This window comes from Pipra filicauda, unplaced genomic scaffold, assembly GCF_003945595.2.
Source record: "Pipra filicauda isolate LSUMZ 115617 unplaced genomic scaffold, ASM394559v2 scaffold33_size4404698_pilon, whole genome shotgun sequence".
In the NCBI taxonomy this organism is placed as follows: Eukaryota; Metazoa; Chordata; class Aves; order Passeriformes; family Pipridae; genus Pipra; species Pipra filicauda.
This window is the reverse complement of record NW_024104465.1, coordinates 81,929-102,346: the sequence shown is the minus strand read 5'-3', so window position 1 is coordinate 102,346 and position 20,418 is coordinate 81,929. Positions and strand designations below refer to the sequence as shown.

The 20,418-nt window shown below is 61.4% G+C and overlaps 3 protein-coding genes across 3 annotated transcripts; 2 read left to right on the top strand and 1 right to left on the bottom strand.

The window, feature by feature from the left end:
* Positions 1–67: 67 nt before the first annotated feature.
* SLC8B1 (solute carrier family 8 member B1) lies at positions 68–6,031 on the bottom strand. The gene is made up of 15 exons (XM_027714317.2): positions 5,404–6,031; positions 4,743–4,895; positions 4,591–4,643; positions 4,428–4,485; positions 4,074–4,179; positions 3,784–3,951; positions 3,588–3,695; positions 3,449–3,505; positions 3,087–3,217; positions 2,765–2,906; positions 2,255–2,376; positions 1,902–2,055; positions 1,733–1,813; positions 1,125–1,189; positions 68–1,038 (listed from the first exon to the last, which is right to left on the bottom strand). The coding sequence occupies exons 1-15, from the start codon at positions 5,554–5,556 to the stop codon at positions 838–840; spliced, it is 1,752 nt and encodes a 583-aa protein (XP_027570118.1). The 5' UTR covers positions 5,557–6,031; the 3' UTR covers positions 68–837.
* Positions 6,032–7,815: 1,784 nt separating this feature from the next.
* On the top strand, positions 7,816–11,985 carry PLBD2 (phospholipase B domain containing 2). The gene is made up of 12 exons (XM_027714318.2): positions 7,816–8,021; positions 8,217–8,310; positions 8,416–8,574; positions 9,007–9,107; positions 9,538–9,752; positions 9,830–9,924; positions 9,995–10,155; positions 10,273–10,368; positions 10,694–10,765; positions 10,880–11,032; positions 11,166–11,328; positions 11,460–11,985. The coding sequence occupies exons 1-12, from the start codon at positions 7,816–7,818 to the stop codon at positions 11,625–11,627; spliced, it is 1,683 nt and encodes a 560-aa protein (XP_027570119.1). The 3' UTR covers positions 11,628–11,985.
* Positions 11,986–14,416: 2,431 nt separating this feature from the next.
* On the top strand, positions 14,417–17,864 carry LOC113984348 (serine dehydratase-like). Its single transcript, XM_027714319.2, has 8 exons — positions 14,417–14,538; positions 14,839–15,025; positions 15,129–15,168; positions 15,252–15,391; positions 16,777–16,865; positions 16,972–17,199; positions 17,306–17,430; positions 17,576–17,864. The coding sequence occupies exons 2-8, from the start codon at positions 14,858–14,860 to the stop codon at positions 17,767–17,769; spliced, it is 984 nt and encodes a 327-aa protein (XP_027570120.1). The 5' UTR covers positions 14,417–14,538; positions 14,839–14,857; the 3' UTR covers positions 17,770–17,864.
* The last annotated feature ends 2,554 nt before the right edge of the window (positions 17,865–20,418 follow it).

The window sequence follows — 20,418 nt, the reverse complement described above, 5'->3', positions numbered from 1 at the left end:
AGTAAGGGCTGTGTCACGCCAGCACAGGGCAAGAGAAATTGCCCTCGCAGCAAACAGAAGCCAAGGCTGGGTTTGTGAGTTTTTTTTATTGCAATATTTTTACAGTGTCTAAACCTAGTCCTGCCAGAGGCTAACACTGTGTCGAAACTTCCAGGTCCTTTCCTACAGCTCTACCCGCCCCAGGAGGAGGAGGAGAAAAGTAGGATCTGAAACTCGGCTTGAAAAACATCTCTAAAAAAAGCAGGGGAAACCAGCCTCCCTTGGTTTGGTGTTTGTTTTTCCTCCAGCTTTGCTTGCACTAAACCCAGCGCTGCCCTGGAGCGCTGACTCACCTTAACCCTGTCTGGCTCTGCCCCAGCTGCTATTCCAGACCCACGGTGCCAACACAGAGTGTCCTTTAGAAGGACAAACATCTGCTTGGACTTTTAGAGTTACCCTGTGTTACACAACGGCCCCAGCCCTGTCCTGGACCAGCTGGATGGAGGTGAGGAGGGGAAGGTGAAGCGGTTGAGGAGGTAAAGCCTCTCTTCTTGTGCCCCCAAACCAGAGCTGCCCCATCCTCTGCCCCTGCCACTGGGACCAGAGGCAGCCAAGGTCTCGACCTTACTCCTGCCCAGGGCTGCCATGAGTTAAACAGATTAAACAGAGCGAGCAGAGGATGTGGCCAGTGACTAACAACTCCTCTCTCTAACCACAGCCATCCTCTTTTATGAAGTGAAGGCTGAGGGCTGGGCTGGCACCTCCAGCAGCTCAGCTGGGGTCAGGGTGCCCTTGTACCCCTGGCAGGGACAGGGGAGGGGCAGAATGAGATCCAGGGCTGGATGTGATCCCCTGGGGTCAGTCAGAGGTGGAGAGATGGATCACCCTGAACTCGGTCAGCAGGGCCACGCAGAGGAACACCAGGTAGTAGGTGATGAGGCAGACGCCGTAGGCCTTGCCCAGCTGGAAGCACTGAGCTGGCACCGACACGAAGGAGAAGACCAGGCTCAGCCCCAGGGCCCCTGCCAGGACCCAGACCAGGAGGCTGTCGGGCTCCAGCTGCCAGAGAGATGGGGAGTGATGTGGGGTGACACCGGGGTCCTGCTGCCAGCCTGACCCGTGTCACCGTGTCGCTGCAGCCTTACCTTCACCAGCGGCTGGCTGCTGCTCATCTGCAGCAGGCAGCCCAGTCCCACTCCAACCAGGATGTCTGGAGCACGTTCAGGATGGAGACACAGCACAGGAGACCTCGGGGCAGTGACAGAACCAGCCACATCCCTCCCGCCCTGGGGAGGGGCACAGCACCAGCCTTCCTCCTCCTCCTTTCTGCACCCCATGGTTGTTGCCTGGCCCCAAAGCATTCCCCTGCTTGTGGTAAATACAACCAGGAGCAGTTGAGGAGGAGAGGCTTCAGCCTGGTCTGGGGACCCGCCAGAGGGAGGCACAGGCTCTGTCTTCCCCTCTTTCCCTTTGGCAAATCCCAAATTTGCCAGACTCCAGCCCAAACTCCCACCCTTCTGGGGCTGGGAGAGCCACGGGGACAGTGTGGTGCTGATGGCTCCACCCTTGCAGCTCACAAATACCACACCAGTCCCCCCAGACCGTGAGGACACCGAGGAGGTTGCCAACATCACTGGGGCTCTGGGCTGGATGCTGCCCAGCTCCTCTCCAGGGGTCCCACAGGACCAGGGCCTCTCCTGGGCTGTAGGCAGGGAAACTGAGGCAGCCCCTGCCCCTGGCACCCAAAGGATACTGAAGATGATGCCCCCGAAGCAGGCGGAGAAGGCCATGCGGGGATAGCCCTGCCGTGCCATGGTGAGGTCGGAGAAGGTGTCTGCAGAGGGAGAAGGGGAGACCTTGGGGGATGGCAGGGGGACCCCAGGGTGTGCCTGGGGGGTACTGGGGCACAGCAGAGCCCTCACCACCGATGCTGTTGCCCCAGGCCAGCAGTGTCAAGCCCAGCACGGTGTTGCTCAGCTGGAAGATGATGCCCAGGGTCCGCAGGATGTTCACCAGCTCTGTGGCTGCGGCGTTGATCCACATGGCACTGGCCAAAAACCCAAGGAAGGCAAATACCTGCCAGGAAGAGGTGCAGGCTGGGCCCTGGGTACATCCCACAGGGCCCTGCCCACCTTCAGCCAGTCATATCCTTCCTGGGGACACTGGGGAATGGGAAAGAGGTCCTGGCTCCTGCTCTGCCCCCAGGACCCTCAGCCCAGACCAGAGCAGGCTGGGTTGGTCCCCAGTGGGTGTTCAGGGCTGGAGGACACCTTACACAGTGATATTTGGGCGGCTCCTCATTGCTTGTGGTGATGAAGATGATGATGGCCAGGACAGAGCCAACCAGTGTGACCAGTCCCCAGACTGGGAAGACGCCCTGGATCTGGTACAGCCCATCTGCACGTGGTGAGGAGAGGGGACATCAGAGCAGCTGGGGCAGGATCTGACCAAACTCAAGGTAGGAGGTAAAGCCTTGTCCTCTAAAGCCACCTCTATCCTAAGCCCTCAGAGGGCTGCTCCCTTCAGTGCCTTAGTTTCTCCAGACAGGCCAGGCCTGCTCCATTTTTACTCCAGGTCCTGGATGCTGGGGGGCCACCCCAGCCCTGTGAGGGTACATCCAGCTGCAAATCAGCTGCAAACCAGGCCCCCAGCTTGGCTCTTCACTGCCCATTCTCCCTCCCCAGAACAGGGAGCCAGCTCCAAGGGGCTCCTATAGTCCCCAGGGCTTTGGTGGCCATCTCAGTCCCGTCCCCTCCTGGGAGCTGGGAATGCCCTGGACTCTTACAGGCGCCCGACTTCAGGGTGAGGATGCAGAGCAGGGGGCTGGTGAGGATGTGCAGGCAGTTGAGGGGTCTCTTCCAGTTCAGGTCATCCTTGTCAGGGTCCACAACGGGAACAGTGAGCAGCAGCACCAGCTCCACGGGCACCTGGGGTGAGGGACCCCCAAGCTGAGACACCCTGTGAGGTGCCCTGTGACCATCCCCAACCCACCACACAACCCACCATCCCCACTCCAAAGCCTGGGGGGGTGACACAGCCTCAAGGGCCAGCAGGGTTGGGGATGCCCCGTGGGGGGGCTTCTCCTGGCTCATGTCCCCCCTACTCACCCTGAAGGCCTTGAAGAGCCGCCAGTACCAGGGCTTCCTCCTCCACTTGCGGTAGTCCAAGGGGCTGAGGGCCGTGGTGAGGATGCGCAGGGAGGTCTCCTGGGAGGGGAGCAGGGGCCGGTACTCCTCACCTGAGAGGGGCCACAGTGGCTGAGCAGGGTGAGGGGGGGTTCCCTGGGCTCCCCCAGCCCTTCCAGCGTGGGGCTGCAGTGCCCTGTGTGCCTCCAGGGGGATCCACCTGCCCCAGGGCAGCAGCACCCGGCCATGCCCACCCCATGGACTCAGTCACACATGCAACAGCCTGGAGGTCTCTGGGACCCCCGAGGACAGAGCCAGCCCCAAGCCCAGCAGGAAGAACATACCATAGTCACTGCTGTTTGTGCCTGAGGGCTCCGGCTCTTCGGAATCCGTCGGCATCTCTGCGGGGAGGAGCAGTGGAGGGGGACAGTGGAAGGAAACCCCGACACACCCGGGGTCCCACCACAGCCAGGTGGCCCTTACCTGGCTCCCAGGGCCCGGGGGGGGCCGTCCCGTCCCCCCGCTGCCGCCGGTGGATCCAGGTGCAGAGCACCACGGTGACGACGTAGAACACGTACAGCCCCAGGTAACCTGGGAGGGGGGAGTGATGGGGGGGGGGTTATGGCACCCCCAGGCTGCTTCCACCACTCCCCAGCCCCAGCACCCCCCCAGCGCTCACCCAGAGCCTCTCCCAGCCTGATCCTGCCGAAGTAGAGGACCATGAAGGTGAGGAAGACGGCCAACATGTAGAAGATGACATCCCTGAGGAAGGGCCTGGAGGCGGCCGTGAAGGGCTTGACCAGGGCAATGCCCCCGGCCACCACCGTGGTCACGAACACACCGGCACCTGCCAACGCCACGGGACCCTCTCAGTGGTGGGAACATCCCACGGCTCCACAATGTTCCCCCCAGACACAGGTCCCAAGCCAGCAGCTCCCAGGGAGGAGCTGGCAGTGGGGGTCCCCTTACCAAAGATGGCCCCGATGGCCAGCCCCGCTGTCCGGGGGTCGGAGAAGGCCACCACGGCACTGAAGACATCCGGTGCCCCATTTCCAAAGGCCAGGAAGGTGACGCCATGGAGAGGGCACGTCAAGGAAAAGGCCTGGGGGGTCTCTTCCCCTGTGGGGACGCAGGGGGGCTGCGCATTCCCACCCAGTGCCAGCACACGGCCGCTTGTCCCAGTGCCTCCTCCAGGTTCACGCTCCGAATTGATTTCCCCTGGCACGGTGCCAAGGGGACACAAAGTGTCACTGTCACCTCCTCTGCCCTGTCCCCACATCCCCCCCTCCCTGGATGAGGTCCCATGTGCTTTGCCAAGGATACTGCCACGTTGTGGGACAGCTTCAGGTTGGTGGAGATGGCCGACAAGTTGGGGCAGAAGCTGGAAAGGCAGAGAAGGAGGCGGAGAGGGTTGATGGGGCTGCTCGGAGACCATGGGGCTCCTGCTCACCCCGGGGACTGTCCCCTACTCTGCGGGGCCACTCACAACTTCTCTGCTGTCACACCGAGGATGATGAACAGGTACAGCAGCCAGAGAGCCTGTGGGGTCAGGGGTGGCACAGAGAGGGGTCAGTGGGGTCCCCACCCCACGCCCCCACAGCGGAGCATCCCCCAGCACTGCCCTGCTCCGGTCCTTACATAGAGGGTGACAGCGAGGGGCAGCAGCCGGGGGGGGAAGACGCAGAAGACCCCATTGAGGTAGTCGAGGAAGCCCCCGTCCATCCGGCAGTCGGGGTTGGATCGGATGAAGCGGCACCACTCGGAGCTGTTCTGTTTCCGAACCTCCCAGCACTGCGGGGCAGAGCGGGGACTGCTCAGCCGGGTTCCCCGAGCCCCTACCCACCCCGAGCCTCCCCTGCCCCCCCGGAGGGCTGCCATCGGGCACCCTGAGGTGCACTGCCCACCCCGAGCACCCTCCACTCCCACATCGGGCACCCTGCCCCTCTGCGGGGCTGCTTTCGGCAGGTCACCGTCACCCCTGCCTCAGTTCCCCCGTCTGTGCTACATGTACGTGGGTGAAGGGCTGTGCCAGGGCCAGCAGGGGTGGAAGCCCTTGCCCACACCCTTGTCCCTGTCCCCACACAGCCCCCACCCAACCCCGGCCATGGGAAGGCGCCGGCCTGGCAGGCGGTGAGGTTTTAGGAGGAGAAAAACAGCAGCGGAGGAAATCCTGGTGAGATCCCAACTGCGATGGCGGGGAAGGGCAATCGGGGACGGGACGGGACGGGATCCCACTACCCCGGCAACACCCAAATCCCTCCCGCTTCCCCCCAAACCCCACCGCAGCCCCCAGACTCACATCCAGGCCCCGTCCGTGGCTAAGAGCATCCCTCCCGGGAGAGACCGTGCGCCCCACGTCCAGCAGCAGCGGGGTCCCGGCTGGCTGTGCCCCGGCCAGGCTGAGCACCCCGGCCAGCCCCGCGGCCCCTTGCCCCATGGCCCCCTGCCCCATGGCGGGGGGCAGCACCGGGGGGCACCTACCGCCGGCAGCAGCCCCCGGGGGGAGCGATCGGGGACTGCTCCCGCACCCCCATCCCGCGCTCCACGTGCGGGGCGAGGAGGGGTTAAAAATTAACAATAAAAACCAGAAATTATTATTTAAAATAAAAAGAATTAAAAGGATAGAAGGCAGAGCCCCCCGCGGGCAGGCTGAGTCCTCGCCGCCCCGCCACGTCCCCGCCGGGGGGGGGGCTCAGCCCCGGGGCCGCCCCGAGCTCAGGGAGATGGGGGTGGGCACCCACACCCCAGGCAGGACCAGGGGACCTGAGGGCACCCCCCAAAGCGGGGGGGGGGGACGGGGAGACCCCGATGCGGGGGGGGACGGGGACCCCGAGGGGTGGGGGATACCGGGCAGGGATGCGGGGAGATGGATGCGGGGGTACCCGGGGACCCCACCCGCGGCGCGGACCCACCGTGTCGGCGCGGCCCCGCTGCCGTGCGCGGGCAGCTGATCCCCTCCGCGCCCCCCCCGCCTTAAAGGGGCCGCCACCCTTCGCCCTTAAAGCGACAGCGGCACTTTCCCACGCTGGTGGCGGGGTGGCGGCGGAGGGGGGACACGCGCGACTCTCTGCCCCATCCCGTCCCTCTCAAGCCGGGACACCCACCCTGGGTGCTGCGCCCACCTACAGCCCCCTTTGGGGTGACCTTCTGAGAGCGGGCGAACTCATCGCAGGCACGGCCGGGGATGGTGAACCGGTGCTGCGCAGATCCCTGTGCCGGTGGCTCGAGACAGAGGGGCCGGGGGTGCTGCTGGTGCCCCTCTCCGCCCCGGTGTCCCCCGCTCCGGGACACCCCAGCCTCGACCCTGCCCTGTGCAAGCCCCCGAGCCGTGTTTCTGGGGGGAGGATGTGCAGCTTAACCCCCATGGCTGGAGCCTCGATATCCTGATGGGATTCAAGGATCCATGTCCCACCCTGGCCAGCCTCCTCAAAGTCGCATTCTGCCCTTCTTTCCGGAGAGAGGGGAAAGGAAGGAAAATAAAAAACATAGGCAGTGCCCAGCTGTGGGAGCATCTCCCAGGGGTTCCCAGGTCCCCCCGCTACCCAAAGACCAGTGGCACCCACTGGTGGAAGCCTTGGCCCCGCCAGGAGCTGGCCCGGGGCATGGCCCCCAGACCCCGCTGGGACAGGGATGCTTTCTCAGTCGGTTTTTCTGGTTTTAGGTCAAATTTGGGTGCTCGCCGCGTGTCCCTGTGCTCCCCTCTTGGCTTCTGCACCCGGCCGGGTCTGGGTGCCCGGGGTGGTCTCACGCAGCGCTGAGCACAGGAGCGGGGACAGGTGGGCACTACTGGGAAATTAACCGCAGCAACTGGGAGCTGGTGGGACGTGCTGGGCCACCATGTGCCCACACGAGCGGTGCCTTTGAGGTGCCGCCCTGCCCAGAACAGCCCCGGGCGTGTGGCATCTTTTCCACCTCCACTGGGGGACTCTCCGGGGGGACTGTGTGCAGCCCACCGTGACTTCACCACGCGAGGCCGAGCCCTCTACCCCCGCCCCCCGGGACACCTGTTCCGCAGGGAGACTTTGCCCGCCGGAAAAGGAGGAGGAGGAGGAGGAGCGGGAGGCAGTAAACAGGTGCCGCCCGCGATTGCACAACGAGGGGCTGCGGCGGGGCTGCGGCGGGGCTGGGGCCCACAGGGGGACCAGCACCTCGTGTGTTCCCCTGCCCCGAACCCCCGTGGGGCCCAGTCCCCCCGCACCAGCCCCAGGTTTCACGAGCCGCCCTTGGCGGGCTGCACCGGCTGGGGCTGGACCCCACAGGGCCATGCGTGGTCCTTAATGGTGGGACATGACTGGGGCTGGGGGGGCGACCTGCACACATCTCCCGTGGGCGTTGGGGGGCGTTGAAGTGGGGGCGTGAATATGAGCGTGGGGTCATGTGGGAGTACGATAGGAGGGACGCAGGCTGTTGAGGGGCTGCGAGAGTCCCCAATCCCGCAGGGCCGGCTGGCGGGACCAAGGTCACGCCACAAGACACGCCCCAAAATCCGCCCCTACTCGACGTTCATCCCACGGAGGGCTCGCTGGGGGCGTGGTCACCCCGATCGCCCCGCCCCAACAGGACCCGCCCCATTCATGTCATGGCGGGACCGCCGAAGGGGGCGCGACCAAGTTTAAGCCCCGCCCCAACAACACACCGCCCCATTCATACCACGGGGGCGTGGCCTCGCCCTGGCCCCGCCCCATTGGCCCCGCCCCGCGGTGTCCCCACCATGGCGGCCCCGGGGGTGCTGCTGGCGGCGGCGGTTCTGCTCTCCCCGCTCCTCTCCGCCGGACCGGCCGGGGCAGCCCCCACCCCGGCGCCCCGCAATGTCTCCGTGCTGCTGGAGCCCGGCTCCGGGCGGCTGCGCGTCCTGCCCGGCCGCCTCCCCGCCGCCGTGGCCTGGGCCAGCCTCGATGACCGCATCCCCCACGTCGGGTAGGGACGGCACGGGCTGACCCGGGTGGGGACGGGCATGGAGCCCAGCGGGGATGGGTGGCGGGGCTGACCCGGGTGGGACGGGACGGGGGTGGCATGGAGCCGAGCGGGGATGGGTGGCGGGGCTGACCCGGGGGAGCCTCGTCCCACCCATCACCCACCCTTGACCGCCCTCCGTGACCGTGTCCCCCCCAGCTGGGCCTTCCTCGAGGTGACCACCAACGCCTCGTACAATGACAGCCTGCAGGCCTACGCTGCCGGGCTCGCCGAGGCCGCTGTCACCGAGCAGGTAAGGGGTGACCCCTCCAAAAATGGGGCCCTGGAGGACATGTCCCCTTCCCTTCCCTCTTTCCCCGGCTGTCCCCCGCCGGTGACGCCACGCTGTGCCCCCCAGCTGATGTACATGCACTGGATGAACACCATGGTGGGCTACTGCGGCCCCTTCAAGTACGAGAGCGAGTACTGCCAGAAGCTCCGGGACTACCTGGAGGCCAACCTGGGCTGGATGGAGGAGCAGATGGGGAAGGGGCAGGACCCCGAGTACTGGCACCAGGTGAGGATGGGGTACCCCCACCCCAGGAGAACCCCACTGCATCCTCCTGGGATAGCTGGGGCTTCAATTCAGAGGCGGGGACAGGGCAGTGAGATGTCCTGGCTGGGCTCCAGGCAGGATGACAGGGATGTGGCCACGTGGATCCTCCTCCCTGGGGCGAGAAGAAGCGACTCGTGACTTTCTCAGTGCTGGAGCTTCACGTGCTGCCTTTGGGGTGCCCAGGGGGTGACTTGGCCACCCTTGGGCACGGGTGCTGAGTCATGACCTTGCTGACAGTGACACTTCCCCCTGTGCCTCTTCCTGCCTTTGCAACAGCACTGGGACCCACTGGATCTGCTGCGTCCCCTGGGGGAATGGGGGAGCCCATCCCCCAAAATCTCTCACCCCTCTTCCTCAGGGAAGCCGGGTGCCAGCTCTGTCCCCTGTCCCCAGGTGCGCCTGGCCCTGCTGCAGCTGAAGGGGCTGGAGGACAGCTACAACAGGCGCCTGGACTTCCCCCGGGGCAGGTTCACCCTGGCACCCTTTGGCTTCCTGTAAGCTCCTTCTTGGAGGTGGTGGAGAGTGGGAGGTGGTTGTCTCAAGGTGTGGCTGGGGCATCCTGTGGGGACAATTCCTGCATGTCCAGGGACAGCCAGTTCTGCTCCCAGTTCACCTCATCCGTGTTCTGTGGTGCTTGTCCTCTGCTGCTGGGGCAGGATGGAGCCAAGGCAGTTTCTCCTCCTCCCCACACCGTGATCTGGGGAGTGGGTCCCCCCACAGCTCCTGCCTCAGTTTCCCCACTGCTGTGCTCACCCTTCCCTCCCTGATCTGACTGCCAAGGTGCTCCCAGCACAAGTGCCTGCATTAGTGTGGGATGAATAAATGGCTCCAGCCTGGATGGACAGACAGAGAGCTCTGAGCCAGCTCAGCTCGTGTGCTGGGATGTCCCCCACCTGGTACCTCATATATCTTGCTTCCCCTCAGGCTGCTGCAGTTGGGGGGTGACCTGGAGGACCTGGAGTCTGCCCTGAACCGCTCCTCCCCGCAGCGTGTGCTGGGCTCAGGCTCCTGCTCTGCCCTAGTGAAGCTGCTGCCGGGCAATCGGGATCTCCTGGTGGCCCACGACACCTGGAACTCCTACCAGTCCATGCTGCGCCTCATCAAGAAGTACACGCTGCCCTTCCGCGCCTCAGCCGGCGGTGCGTGGGCTGGGCTGGGGGGGCTGCACCTCACACCCCCCTTCTGATGCTCCCCTGCCTCTACATCCCCCCTCCAGGCAAGTCTCAGATCCCCGGGAGCATCCAGGTGTTTTCCTCCTACCCCGGCACCATCTTCTCGGCGGATGATTTCTACATCCTCAGCAGTGGGTTGGTGAGTGGCTGTGGCGCTCGGGGACCCCTCCCCGGCCCCGCTGCCCTGCCCCTCACTGCCCTCCCCGCAGGTAGCGCTGGAAACCACCATCGGGAACAACAACCCGGCGCGGTGGAAGTACCTGGACCCGCGGGGCAGCGTCCTGGAGTGGCTGAGGAACATCGTGGCCAACCGGCTGGCCCGCAGCGGGCCCGAGTGGGCCACTGTCTTCCGGCGGTTCAACAGCGGCACGTGAGTGGGGTGGGATGGGGCATGGGAATTTATCCCCAGGGTGAGGTGGGACTGGATGGAGAGTCCCTGGGAGGAGGCTGGCTGCCAGAGGGATGCAATTCCTGTTCTCTGTGCCAGTTACAACAACCAGTGGATGGTGGTGGACTACAACGCCTTCACGCCAGGCGGAGCGAGCCCGTCACCGGGCGTGCTGACCGTGCTGGAGCAGATCCCGTGAGTGACCCCCTTCCTCCCTGAGCAGCAACTCCTGCGCTGAGCTGAGCCACAGTGGAAGCATCTCCTCTCCCATCCCTGTGGGTTTGGGAAAGCCCTAGGGGTCATGTCTGCCCCAGCCCATTGGGTGGGCAGTGGGAAATGGAGATGTGGTTAAAGGCTCTGGGGATGCCTGTGTAGAGGTGATGGGTGCCCAGCTCCCCTGACTGGGGTGGAACACGGTAAGGACCTCCAGCATGTGTCCCAGCCTATCCTAAGGCATCTCTGCTTATCCCCACTGGATCTTTCCTCTCTGCTCTGACCGATGCTCTTCCTCCCAGCGCAGGGGCCTGGTGGTGGAGGCTGATCTGACAGAGCTGCTGTACCAGCAGGGCTACTGGGCCAGCTACAATGTACCGTGAGTGCCATTCACCCCATGCCATCCACAGCTGCCCCATAAAGGGAGGCAGTGCTGGGCCTTGCCACCCACCCCTCTGTTGAATGCTGACTCTCTGAGTCGTCCCCCCCCCAGGTACTTTGAGGAGATCTTCAATGCCAGCGGGAACCTGGAGCTGGTGAGGAAGTATGGAGACTGGTTCACCTACGACAAGAACCCACGGGCCCAGATCTTCCGCCGGAACCAGACACTGGTCCATGACCTGGACTCCATGATCCGCCTCATGAGGTCTGTGCTGGGGACCCCCCAAACCCGGCTGTTCCACACCCCCCAGGGCTTTGCGACCTTTGGGTATGATATTTTTCCATCGCTGTAAATTTATGTCTTCCCCGTGACTCACTCCTGGCCCCTCTCCTGGCAGGTCCAACAACTACCTGCAGGACCCTCTGTCACGGTGCAGGGGCTGTGACCCCCCCCAGAACGCCGAGAACGCCATTTCTGCCCGCTCTGACCTCAACCCCCCCAACGGCACCTACCCCTTCCCTGCCCTGCGCCAGCGCTGCCACGGCGGCACCGACATGAAGGTGGGGCATTCAGGCAGCCCCATTAGGGGGGATCTCCTCTTGCAGGGGGCACTTTCCCCTGCAGCTCCCCCGGACTGTGCTGCCCATTCCTCTGTGCTGATTCACACCCTGTTTTGTCTCCCCTGCTCCAGGTCACCTCCTCGGGCATGGTCCCCTCCTTTGGGCTGGTGGCTGCCAGTGGCCCCACGTGGGATGATGTGCCCCCCTTCCGCTGGAGCACATCCCCCTGCAGCTCCCTGCTCCACATGGGCCACCCGGACCTCTGGACGTTCCCCCCGGTCAAGGTCCACTGGGACTGAACAGGCACCCGTGGGCTGATCCTGTCCGTCCATCAGTGGGTGTCTGTCCTGTGGAGGGATCCCTTTAGGGGTCAGCTGGGTGTGGGGGCACCGCAGCTCTGTGATACCCCGCCCTCCCCTGGCTCTCTCTGCCTCTCAGGTCCCGGTTGTGCTGTGCAGGGGGCTGAGCCCCCCATTCTCCCTCCCCACCACGGGGCTCTCTAGGCCTGGGACCTGTCCCTGGGTGCTGACACCTGACTTAGGAGGCTCTTCCCAGAAAAAAGCAGGTCCTGGGATCCTGGGGCAGAGAGGAGGGCAGTGAGCTGGCGTGGCTGTGACAAATAAAGCGCTCTGTGGTGGTGGCGGTGCTTTGCTCTCTGCCGGACTCTCGGGTGGCTGCTCTGAGGGTTGGGCTCACACTGTGGTCTTGCCCCCCCCCCCATATTAACAGGGTGATCCTGTTTCTCTGAGGGTGGGAGGGTGTGTGCCCAGCCAGGCCGGGCTCTTTTGGGGTGCAGGCTGTGGAGGGTTCTCTGCTGCTGCCTCAGGCTGGGGACCGGTGTGGGGCAGAGCTGCTGAAATGGGGAAGCGCCAGCGCTCTCCCTGCAGGAGTGGGAGACCATCCTCATCCCTTTTTTCTGCCCCTCTCAGGCACCTGTGTGCCCCCATCCCCAAAAGCCCGGCTGCAAAATCCTCTTGGGCAGCAGGTCCCTTGATCTGCCTCGTTAGGAATAACGAGGTCATTAGTGGGGGATTAACGTGCTGGCTCGGCAGGGCTTTGAAGGTGTCAGATTCCCAGCAGGACTGGGAGCCCCTGGGGCTCCGTGGGGTCTGCAGGGGGGTGGGATGCAGCAGGTCTGGGCTGTTGGGGTGCTGTTTGGCACCCCAAAATCTGGGATGGGTGCACTGGACAAGGCAGGGTGTCCATAGCCCACTGTGTGGGGAGGTGCTGCAGGTAAGGCGGGGGTGGCAGAGCCTGTGTCCCCTGGTGTCCCCGTGGTGTGTGGGCTCCTGTGGCAGGGGGAGCTGCTCGAGGGATCCCTGTGCCTCAGTTTTGGCAGATAGGAGATCTCCATCACCAAATGAAGGAGTAGCAAGGAGGGACAAGCACACATGCTAAGGACAGGGCATGCTGGAATTGTAACAGTGGCTGGGTTGCTGCTTCCCCTCCGTTTTTGTGTTTTGGGTTTTTTTTTGAAGTGGAAACCCAAAAAGTTGTTAAATATCACCTCAGCTGCCATGGTGTTGTCACCCAAGGACTCTGGCCAAGGGAAGTGATGGGGTGACAGCCTGGCATTGCCTTCCTTGGGGCAGGGATAGAGTCAAAAGGTGGCAAAGGGGGGAGGAGGAAGTAGGTGTAGTGTGGAAAAGGACTCTGAAGCACCCCAGGGCTGAGCTGACACATGGTGGTCTCACCAAGGGGGTCCCCAGCCTCGTCTCTGTGAGCTCTTGGGAGCTCCTTGCACCCCTTCCCCAGCTCCTGCCACCAAGGGCCCAGCCCTCTCCCATCCCATCAGGAGTAGGGCTGCCCTGCAGCTCCCACTGCCTGTTAGCAAGAGTGTTCCCAGGGGCATTTGCAGCACAGTTTGGGTCAGGGTGTCACTGAAAATCAGGACTAAAACACTCTTTGTAGTATTAGAAAGCTTTATTTGCACTTTATTTTTGGTGCCAGGTGTGTGAGGGACATCTCTTCCTGTCACACACACCACGACTTTGAATCAGTGGTTTATTTACACTATAGAGATAGTCAACCTGTTTCTTATATAAAGGCTGGACTATGTCAATTATTTCCCAGAGATTATTAGCTTAATAATTATTTCCTTATATGAAGTTGTTCACCTTCAGTCACCTAACCAGAGTCCTGGTCCTGTTTGATATGGAGATGTTCATCTCCAGCCACAGCACTAAGACCTCTGGTTCCAGCCTGATATGGGTTTGATAAGCAAGCCCGTGCATTCAGATACCCAGTGCATTAACTGTATCAACTTTTAGCTACTCACTGGGTAACAAGGGGACCAAAATCAGATATTCTGTGCCTGTTTCATTGCTGTCTGCCCGGCAGTGAGTCAGAACTGAAGAGGGTGGGGATATTCCCAGTGCATCCCATTTGGCTGTGATGTGCATGTGCCAGCTGCTGTGCAGTGTCTCCCTGTTGGGATTCCCGTGCAACCTCTGCTTTCAGACTGTTCCAGCTTGGCCCTCTCCAAGGGGTGATCAGGGGGCACCTTTGTAGGGGGGTCCCCCTGACCCAGAACCCCTCCTGACCCTCTGCTGGGTGCCTGGCATGGCCATCTGAGGCTGGTGGCCTCATCTTGGGGGGCTCATACAGGCGGAGGGACTGAGCCTCCCTGGGATGTGCAGCTCAGACAGGATTCCGGGGCTGCTGTGGGGTGTGGGGCTTGGCAGGGTGGGCACAGGGGTGTGATGGCTCATGTGGAGGCAATAAGTGTTATCTTATGTGGGGGTTTGGGGTATGCAGGCTGCCCTGGGTCAAATGGGCAAAGTCCTAAAATCTGCTGGGACATGTTCCTGGTTGGACCTGAGAACAGCCAGTGCAAACCCTTAAGGACCCCCAAAATCATTTGGGAGCTGTTTCTCCCCTTCCCCATCTCCTGGGTGCCCACATCCCATCTCCCGAGCATTCAGAGGGATCTGGCTGGCAGGACCACACGTGCCTGTCCTGGCCAGGACACCCGGCAGCGCGCCCAGCCATGGCCAGGCGCCTTCGGCATCGGTCCAGCGTCGCGGCTGTAAAACTCCCACAGTGCTGAGCAAACAGAAGGGCCGGGGCAATGTCTGACCGCCGCCCCTTGCGCTGCTGAGCACAGGGACCGGCACGGCCCCTCCGACGTCACCTCTCCCTCTTCTGTCCCCCAGACTCGGCGGCGGGTGAGCAGCCGGGGACACGCAGCGAGGCCCCAGGGGACACCAGGTAACCCCCACCCTGCGGCGACCCTGGCTGGGTTATGGGACAGGGCGTGCAGGGGGCACCTGCAGGCACCGGGAAATGAGGTCCAGAAGGATGGAGGAGGGGATGGCACAGCCTCACCCGGGGCTCTGACAGGGAGACCCCATAGGTGCTCCTACATCCTGGAGCTGGCAGGAAACACTGAGGACAGCCCTTTCCCTCCTGAGGGGCTCCTGTGCCCCACACCGAGCCTGGGGTGGGCATCGAGGCTGTGGGGTGGACCGATGGAGACGATCTGGTGACTCCACCACCTCTCCCTGGCAGAGCATCCATCACCAGGGCCATGGCAGCCCAGCCTGGTGGGGGCCAGAAGCCCTTTCATGTCGTCTCGCCCATCCTGGAGAGCCTGCCCCTCTCCAAGGCAGCGGGCACCAAGGTCTTCATGAAGCTGGAGAACGTCCAGCCCACGGGCTCCTTCAAGATCCGGGGCATCGGGCACCTCTGCCAGGAGGTGAGTGTGGGCACGGCGTGAGCAGGGAACTGTTCCTGCCCCCATGAGGGACATGGCAGGTGGACACAGGCAATCCCTTCCCTCTTTTTCTCCCACCTTTCAGGCTGCCAAGAGGGGCTGCCGCCAATTCGTCTGCTCCTCAGGTAACTCCATCCCGAGCTGATTCCCTGAGGAATCTGGGGATGTATGGGGGGCCAAGCCCTGCCTGAGCCACTGCTTCCCACAGGGGGGAATGCTGGTATGGCAGCAGCATATGCAGCCAAGAAGCTGGGGCTGCCCATCACCGTGGTGATCCCCAGCACCAGCGGCCCCATCCCCAAGCGCAAGCTGGAGGAGCTGGGGGCGACCGTGGAGGTCTATGGCAAGGTAAAAACTGGGGCCTGGGGGGGACCAGAGGGGGCTGAGCCTGACCTCAGCCTGCTCAGTGATGCTGGGGATGTGCTTGACATCCCATCCCAAAATGTCCCTCTCCTGCATCTCCTGCACCCTGGCACGGCAGCAGGGTCACCCTTGGGACCCCCACCCGTGGTGACAAGGGACACATCCCTGCGGTGTGAGGGCTTGTAGTGGGTTGACCCTGTCTGGACACCAGGTAGCCACTAAAGCTGCTCTCTCACTCCTCTCTGTAACTGGACAGAGGAGAGAAAAATAAAACAATGAAGGGTTCAGGGCTTGAGATAAGGGCTGGGAAAGGTCACTCACTGATCACCATCACAGGCAAAACAGGCTCAAAGTGGGGAAATTAATTACATTTGCTACTAAGAGGATCAGAGCAAAAGAGTGAGCAGTAAAATAATCTTAAAAACACTTTCCCCCCACCCCTGCTTCCTTCTAAGTTCTACCTCCTCCCCACCAGCAGTGCAGGGAGACAGGGAATGGGGATTATGGTCAGTTGTTATTTCTGCTGCTGTCAGGGAGAGGAGTTGGAGTCCTTCCCCTGCTCCCATGGGGTCCCTCCCACGGGAGACAGTCCTTGATGGACCTCTCTGGTGTGAGTCCACCCCTCGGGCAGCAGCTCTTCCCAAACTGCTGTCCCGTGGGTCACTCCTCCATGGGGTGCAGTCCTTCACCAATGAGCTGTACCAACATGGGTCCCCCACAGGGGCCACAGGTCCTACCTGGGAAAAACCTCCTCCAGCCTGGGCTTCCCTCTCCATGGGCCGCAGGTCTCTGGCAGGACCCCGCTCCATCCTGGGCCTCCCCCGGGGTCACAGCCTCCTTCCTGCATCCACCTGCTCCAGCAGGGGCTCCTCCATGGGCTGCAGGGAGTCTCTGCATCCCAGTGCTCCTCCATGGGCTGCAGGGGGGTCTGGGTATCCTGATGCTTCTCCATGGGCTGCAGGGGCACAGATGCCCACCCTGGTCTGCACCATGGGCTGCAGGGCCTCAGCTCCGGGACCTGGAGAATCTCCTGCCCCTCCTTCTGCACTGACCTTGGTGTTTACATTGTTGTACACTCTGCTCTTCCCTGGCTGGAATCTTCATCCGCACAATAACTTTCCGTTCTTGAATATGTTATTATCCCAGAGGCGTTACTGCCTCTCCAGATTGGCTTGGCCTTGGCCAGCGGCTGGAAGCCCATCCTAGAGCTGGCTGGCACTGGCTCCACCAGACAGGGGAAGCTTCTGGCAGCTTCCAACAGGAGCCACACCTGTAGCCCCCCTCCCACCCCTGCTACCAAAACCCAGCCACAGAAACCCACTACAGGGCTGTGTGGAGCCCTTCTGAGCCCCCACTGCCCTCCACCCCAGGCATTTGATGATGCAAACAAGAGAGCCCAGGAGCTGTTGAAGACGGAGGGCTGGGTCAGCATCCACCCCTTTGATGACCCCTTGGTGTGGTGAGTGCTGCCAGGGCCCAGCTCCCACCCCTAATTCCCATCCCTGGGATATGGGCTGGCTCGGGGTGCCCCCAGGCTGTATTCTCCTGCCCCCCTTGCCCTGCAGGCAGGGTCACACCAGCCTGGTCTGGGAGCTGAAGGACTCTCTGGAGACCAAACCAGATGCCATCGTGCTGTCGGTGGGTGGTGGGGGGCTGCTGGCTGGTGTCGTGGAGGGCCTGCACCAGGTGGGCTGGCAGGACATCCCCATCATCGCTGCTGAAACCCACGGAACCCACAGCTTCCACGAGGCACTGAAAGCTGGCCGGCTGGTCACCCTGCCTGAGATCACCAGGTGAGCAGCCACATGTGCAACGAGCAGGCAGGGCTCAGCCCAGCTCACTGAGGGGTCCTGAGACCACCCTGACCACCTTGTCCCACCTTGTCCCCTCATGTCCCAGTGTGGCCAAGTGCCTGGGAGCCAAGACAGTGGCAACGCGGGCGCTGGAGTGTGCCCAGGAGTGCCAGATCATCTCCCAGGTGGTGGAGGACACAGAGGCTGTGAGGGCTGTGGAGCAGTTCCTGGGTGAGTGGGGCCAGCTGGGCATCACGGGGGTGATGGGGACACCACCGGCTCTTGAGAGCTGCTGGAGTCAGGGTGCTGGGGGCACCGTGTGTCTGCAGGCAGTCCCTGCAGGTGTCGGGATGTCCCCGTGGTCTCGTCCCCACAGATGACGAGAGGATGCTGGTGCAGCCGGCGTGCGGGGCCGCCCTGGCCACGCTCTACACGGGGCGGCTGCAGCGGCTGCAGCGAGAGGGGAAGCTGCGGACCCCGCTGGGCTCCGTGGTGGTCGTGGTCTGCGGGGGCGGCAACATCAACACGGCACATCTGCGAGCCCTGAAGAGCCAGCTGGGGATGGAGTGACACCCACCCCGAGGCAGGGGACGCGACAGAGCCTGGCTGGCACCCTCTGCTTGCTTTCCCTCCGAAATAACCAAAATAAAGCCTGGTGGACGCAGGGCTCGACTCCTCCCACAGCCTTCTCCAGCACGCAGCGTCCATACAGGGATGGGGAAACCGAGGCACGCGGGGCAGATGAGCCTGGGGCTCACATTGCAGGTAGGGCTGGAGCCGGGGTCCTTCCTCTGCTGGCGTCCACACATCCCGCTCTTCCGCTGGGACATGCCAGGTATCCTCCCCTACACGCCCCAACCCTCCATCCTCCTCCTGTCCCTCCCCTGCTCCTCCCCGGGCTGTTTGGGCTGGAACTCCCCACCTCGATTAGCAAGCGCTCCCTCTCTGCCTAATTGCTTTGCTACTGTCTTTCTGCATTATTATTCTAATGATTATTAATTATTACACTCCTCTGCCGTTCCTGCCGTGCTGGCTGCGGTCAGACAAGAACAAGGCGCGCGGCCGCGCTTGTTACGGTGATTTATGGGCGGAGATCCCCGGCCGGGTTTAACACCCGCAGGTTCCAAGGTGCTCCAACACATGTGGGGGGGTGTGTACTCCATCCTGGACCCCCTAAGATTCTGGTTTTTTCTACTCTTTTTCCCATCCCCTCCCTTTCCCTCACGCTTTCCTGCTCTCCCCCATTCCCGCTCTGTACTGCTGTGTTTGCTTTTAACTCTTTGCTATGGCACCTCCTGGGGTTTTTTGTGTCCTCCCAACATTTCTCCCCCTTCCTTCCTCCCCTTCCCGGGCAATGTGGGGTCTTGCTCCCTGTGGGCTTCCTCAGCTTCAGCTGGTTCCCCCACTGAGCCTGTGCCCTGAGCATCACCCAGTGATGTTGGGCAGGGTGCCCCAAACCCCTTCTCACCCTCCTCCTTCTCCCTTTTGGAGCAGAGGGGGCCCAGCCCCAGGACCAGCTCTGTCCCCCAGATCACTGACATGCCCCCACAAAGCCCTTTCCCCTGCCCTGGCTGCCAGGCCGCCAGAAACACCCTCCTTGCCTTTGGCCCCTTGCCCCCCCCATACCACCTACCAGTCAGGCCACCTCACCCAGGTGCTTCTTGGAGGCCAAACCCCCATAAATCAAAACTCTGCTGCTCCATCGTGAGCAATATCTTATGTAAAAAGGTGTTCCCAGGGAGCACCGAAGGCTGTAGAATCCTATTACGAGGCACACTATTAATTATAAGGAGTCAGCCCAGCCTACTCCAGCTATTTTTTATCCCAGGTCCAAAACCTGATTACTTTCCACCTTCTGCAGACCTTCCCCTTCCAAAAAAAAAACCACAATGACAACAACAACAACAACAACAACAACAACAAAAAAGGCAAAAAGGTCAGGGGAAAAAAATAAAAGCACTGATGTTTGACCAACAGCTTTTAAAAAAGGAAATTATTCCCAGGACTGATGCTGCTCCGGGGGGGTCAGGGCAGTTGGGAGCTCACGGTGGTGTTTTCCCAGTGCAGTCCCATTGAAAGGTCACTGCTGGTGGGGACGTGGGCGTGACTGTGGGGTTTGGGGTGACTCCCCTGAGCACCCCAACAGGGAACTTTTCCCTCTCCTTGCCTTGATGAGGGAGCACTCGGGCTTTGGGTGCAGGCTGGGGGGATTGGGCTTTGGATGTCCCTGGCAGGGATTTGGAGGTACAGGTTATCTGGAGGACACCCCAGTGGGAGTGGCATGGCCCCAGCTGGTGGGGGGTCACCTGTGGTCACCCTGCAGCTGGAGACAGGCAGGAATCCCGAGTGCTGGTGCCTTCCTGGGACTGCTGGGGGGCTGGCTCCAGTGGGGACCCTCTCTGCCATGGGGATCCCCGACTAAGCTGTGATGTTGTACCTCAGCCCTGGCTGCACTGGGGACCCCAACCCCAGGGTTGGCTCTTGCACCCAGCTCTGAGCTGTGAGTCCCAACCAGTAAAGGTCCTCTGAGCCAGGGGATCATCCCTGTTCTTGGTGGCTGCTCCTGGTGAGCCCCATCCTCCTGCACCAAGGCCCAAACCCCCCGGGATGTGGCAGCTTGGAGCAGGATCCAAGATCCTTCCTGCAGCCTGTCCTGTGCTGAGCCCCAGAGATGTGGTGCCCCAGCAGCCTGAAAACAGCCCTCAGGTCTATGCCTTGAAAATAATAATAATAGTAATATTAATAATGATGATAATAGTAATACGATGATAATTTGACAATAATATTTTAATAATATTATTTTATTGAAAGTGTTTTGGTATTATTATTTTATTAACGTTTTATAACAATATTTTAATAATATTTTAATAGTAGCACCGATATTTTAATAACGACAATACTTTAATAATATTATTTTAATAATATTATCTTTTAATAATAATATTATTTTTAAAAACTTGTCTTAACAGTAACAATAATAATTAACAGCATCAATAATATTACTATTAATAATATTAATAATTATTATAATAATAATACCAATAATGATGATGATTATGATGATGATGATGATGATAATAATAATAATAATAATAATAATAATAATAATAATAATAATAATGTTCACCCAGTGAATGACGCTGTGTTCCACTTTATACTGCTCAAAAATGATGCTGGGAAGGGTTTATTTACCAATATATCGCCCCGTCCCTACAAAAA

What these genes read in the sequence shown, in the direction of transcription:
- SLC8B1 (XM_027714317.2), bottom strand. Translation starts at nt 5,556, where the DNA reads ATGGGGCAGGGGGCCATGGGGCAAGGGGCCGCGGGGCTGGCCGGGGTG. An exon ending in AGCCGCCCAAATATCACTGT is followed by an intron (nt 2,056 to 2,254) that starts GTAAGGTGTCCT and finishes TCTTCCTGGCAG; the next exon opens with GTATTTGCCTTCCTTGGGTT. An exon ending in CTGGGGCAACAGCATCGGTG is followed by an intron (nt 1,814 to 1,901) that starts GTGAGGGCTCTG and finishes CTCCCTCTGCAG; the next exon opens with ACACCTTCTCCGACCTCACC.
- PLBD2 (XM_027714318.2), top strand. Translation starts at nt 7,816, where the DNA reads ATGGCGGCCCCGGGGGTGCTGCTGGCGGCGGCGGTTCTGCTCTCCCCG. An exon ending in ACATCCTCAGCAGTGGGTTG is followed by an intron (nt 9,925 to 9,994) that starts GTGAGTGGCTGT and finishes CCCTCCCCGCAG; the next exon opens with GTAGCGCTGGAAACCACCAT. An exon ending in CGGCGGTTCAACAGCGGCAC is followed by an intron (nt 10,156 to 10,272) that starts GTGAGTGGGGTG and finishes TCTCTGTGCCAG; the next exon opens with TTACAACAACCAGTGGATGG.
- LOC113984348 (XM_027714319.2), top strand. Translation starts at nt 14,858, where the DNA reads ATGGCAGCCCAGCCTGGTGGGGGCCAGAAGCCCTTTCATGTCGTCTCG. An exon ending in CCGTGGAGGTCTATGGCAAG is followed by an intron (nt 15,392 to 16,776) that starts GTAAAAACTGGG and finishes CCTCCACCCCAG; the next exon opens with GCATTTGATGATGCAAACAA. An exon ending in ACCCTGCCTGAGATCACCAG is followed by an intron (nt 17,200 to 17,305) that starts GTGAGCAGCCAC and finishes CTCATGTCCCAG; the next exon opens with TGTGGCCAAGTGCCTGGGAG.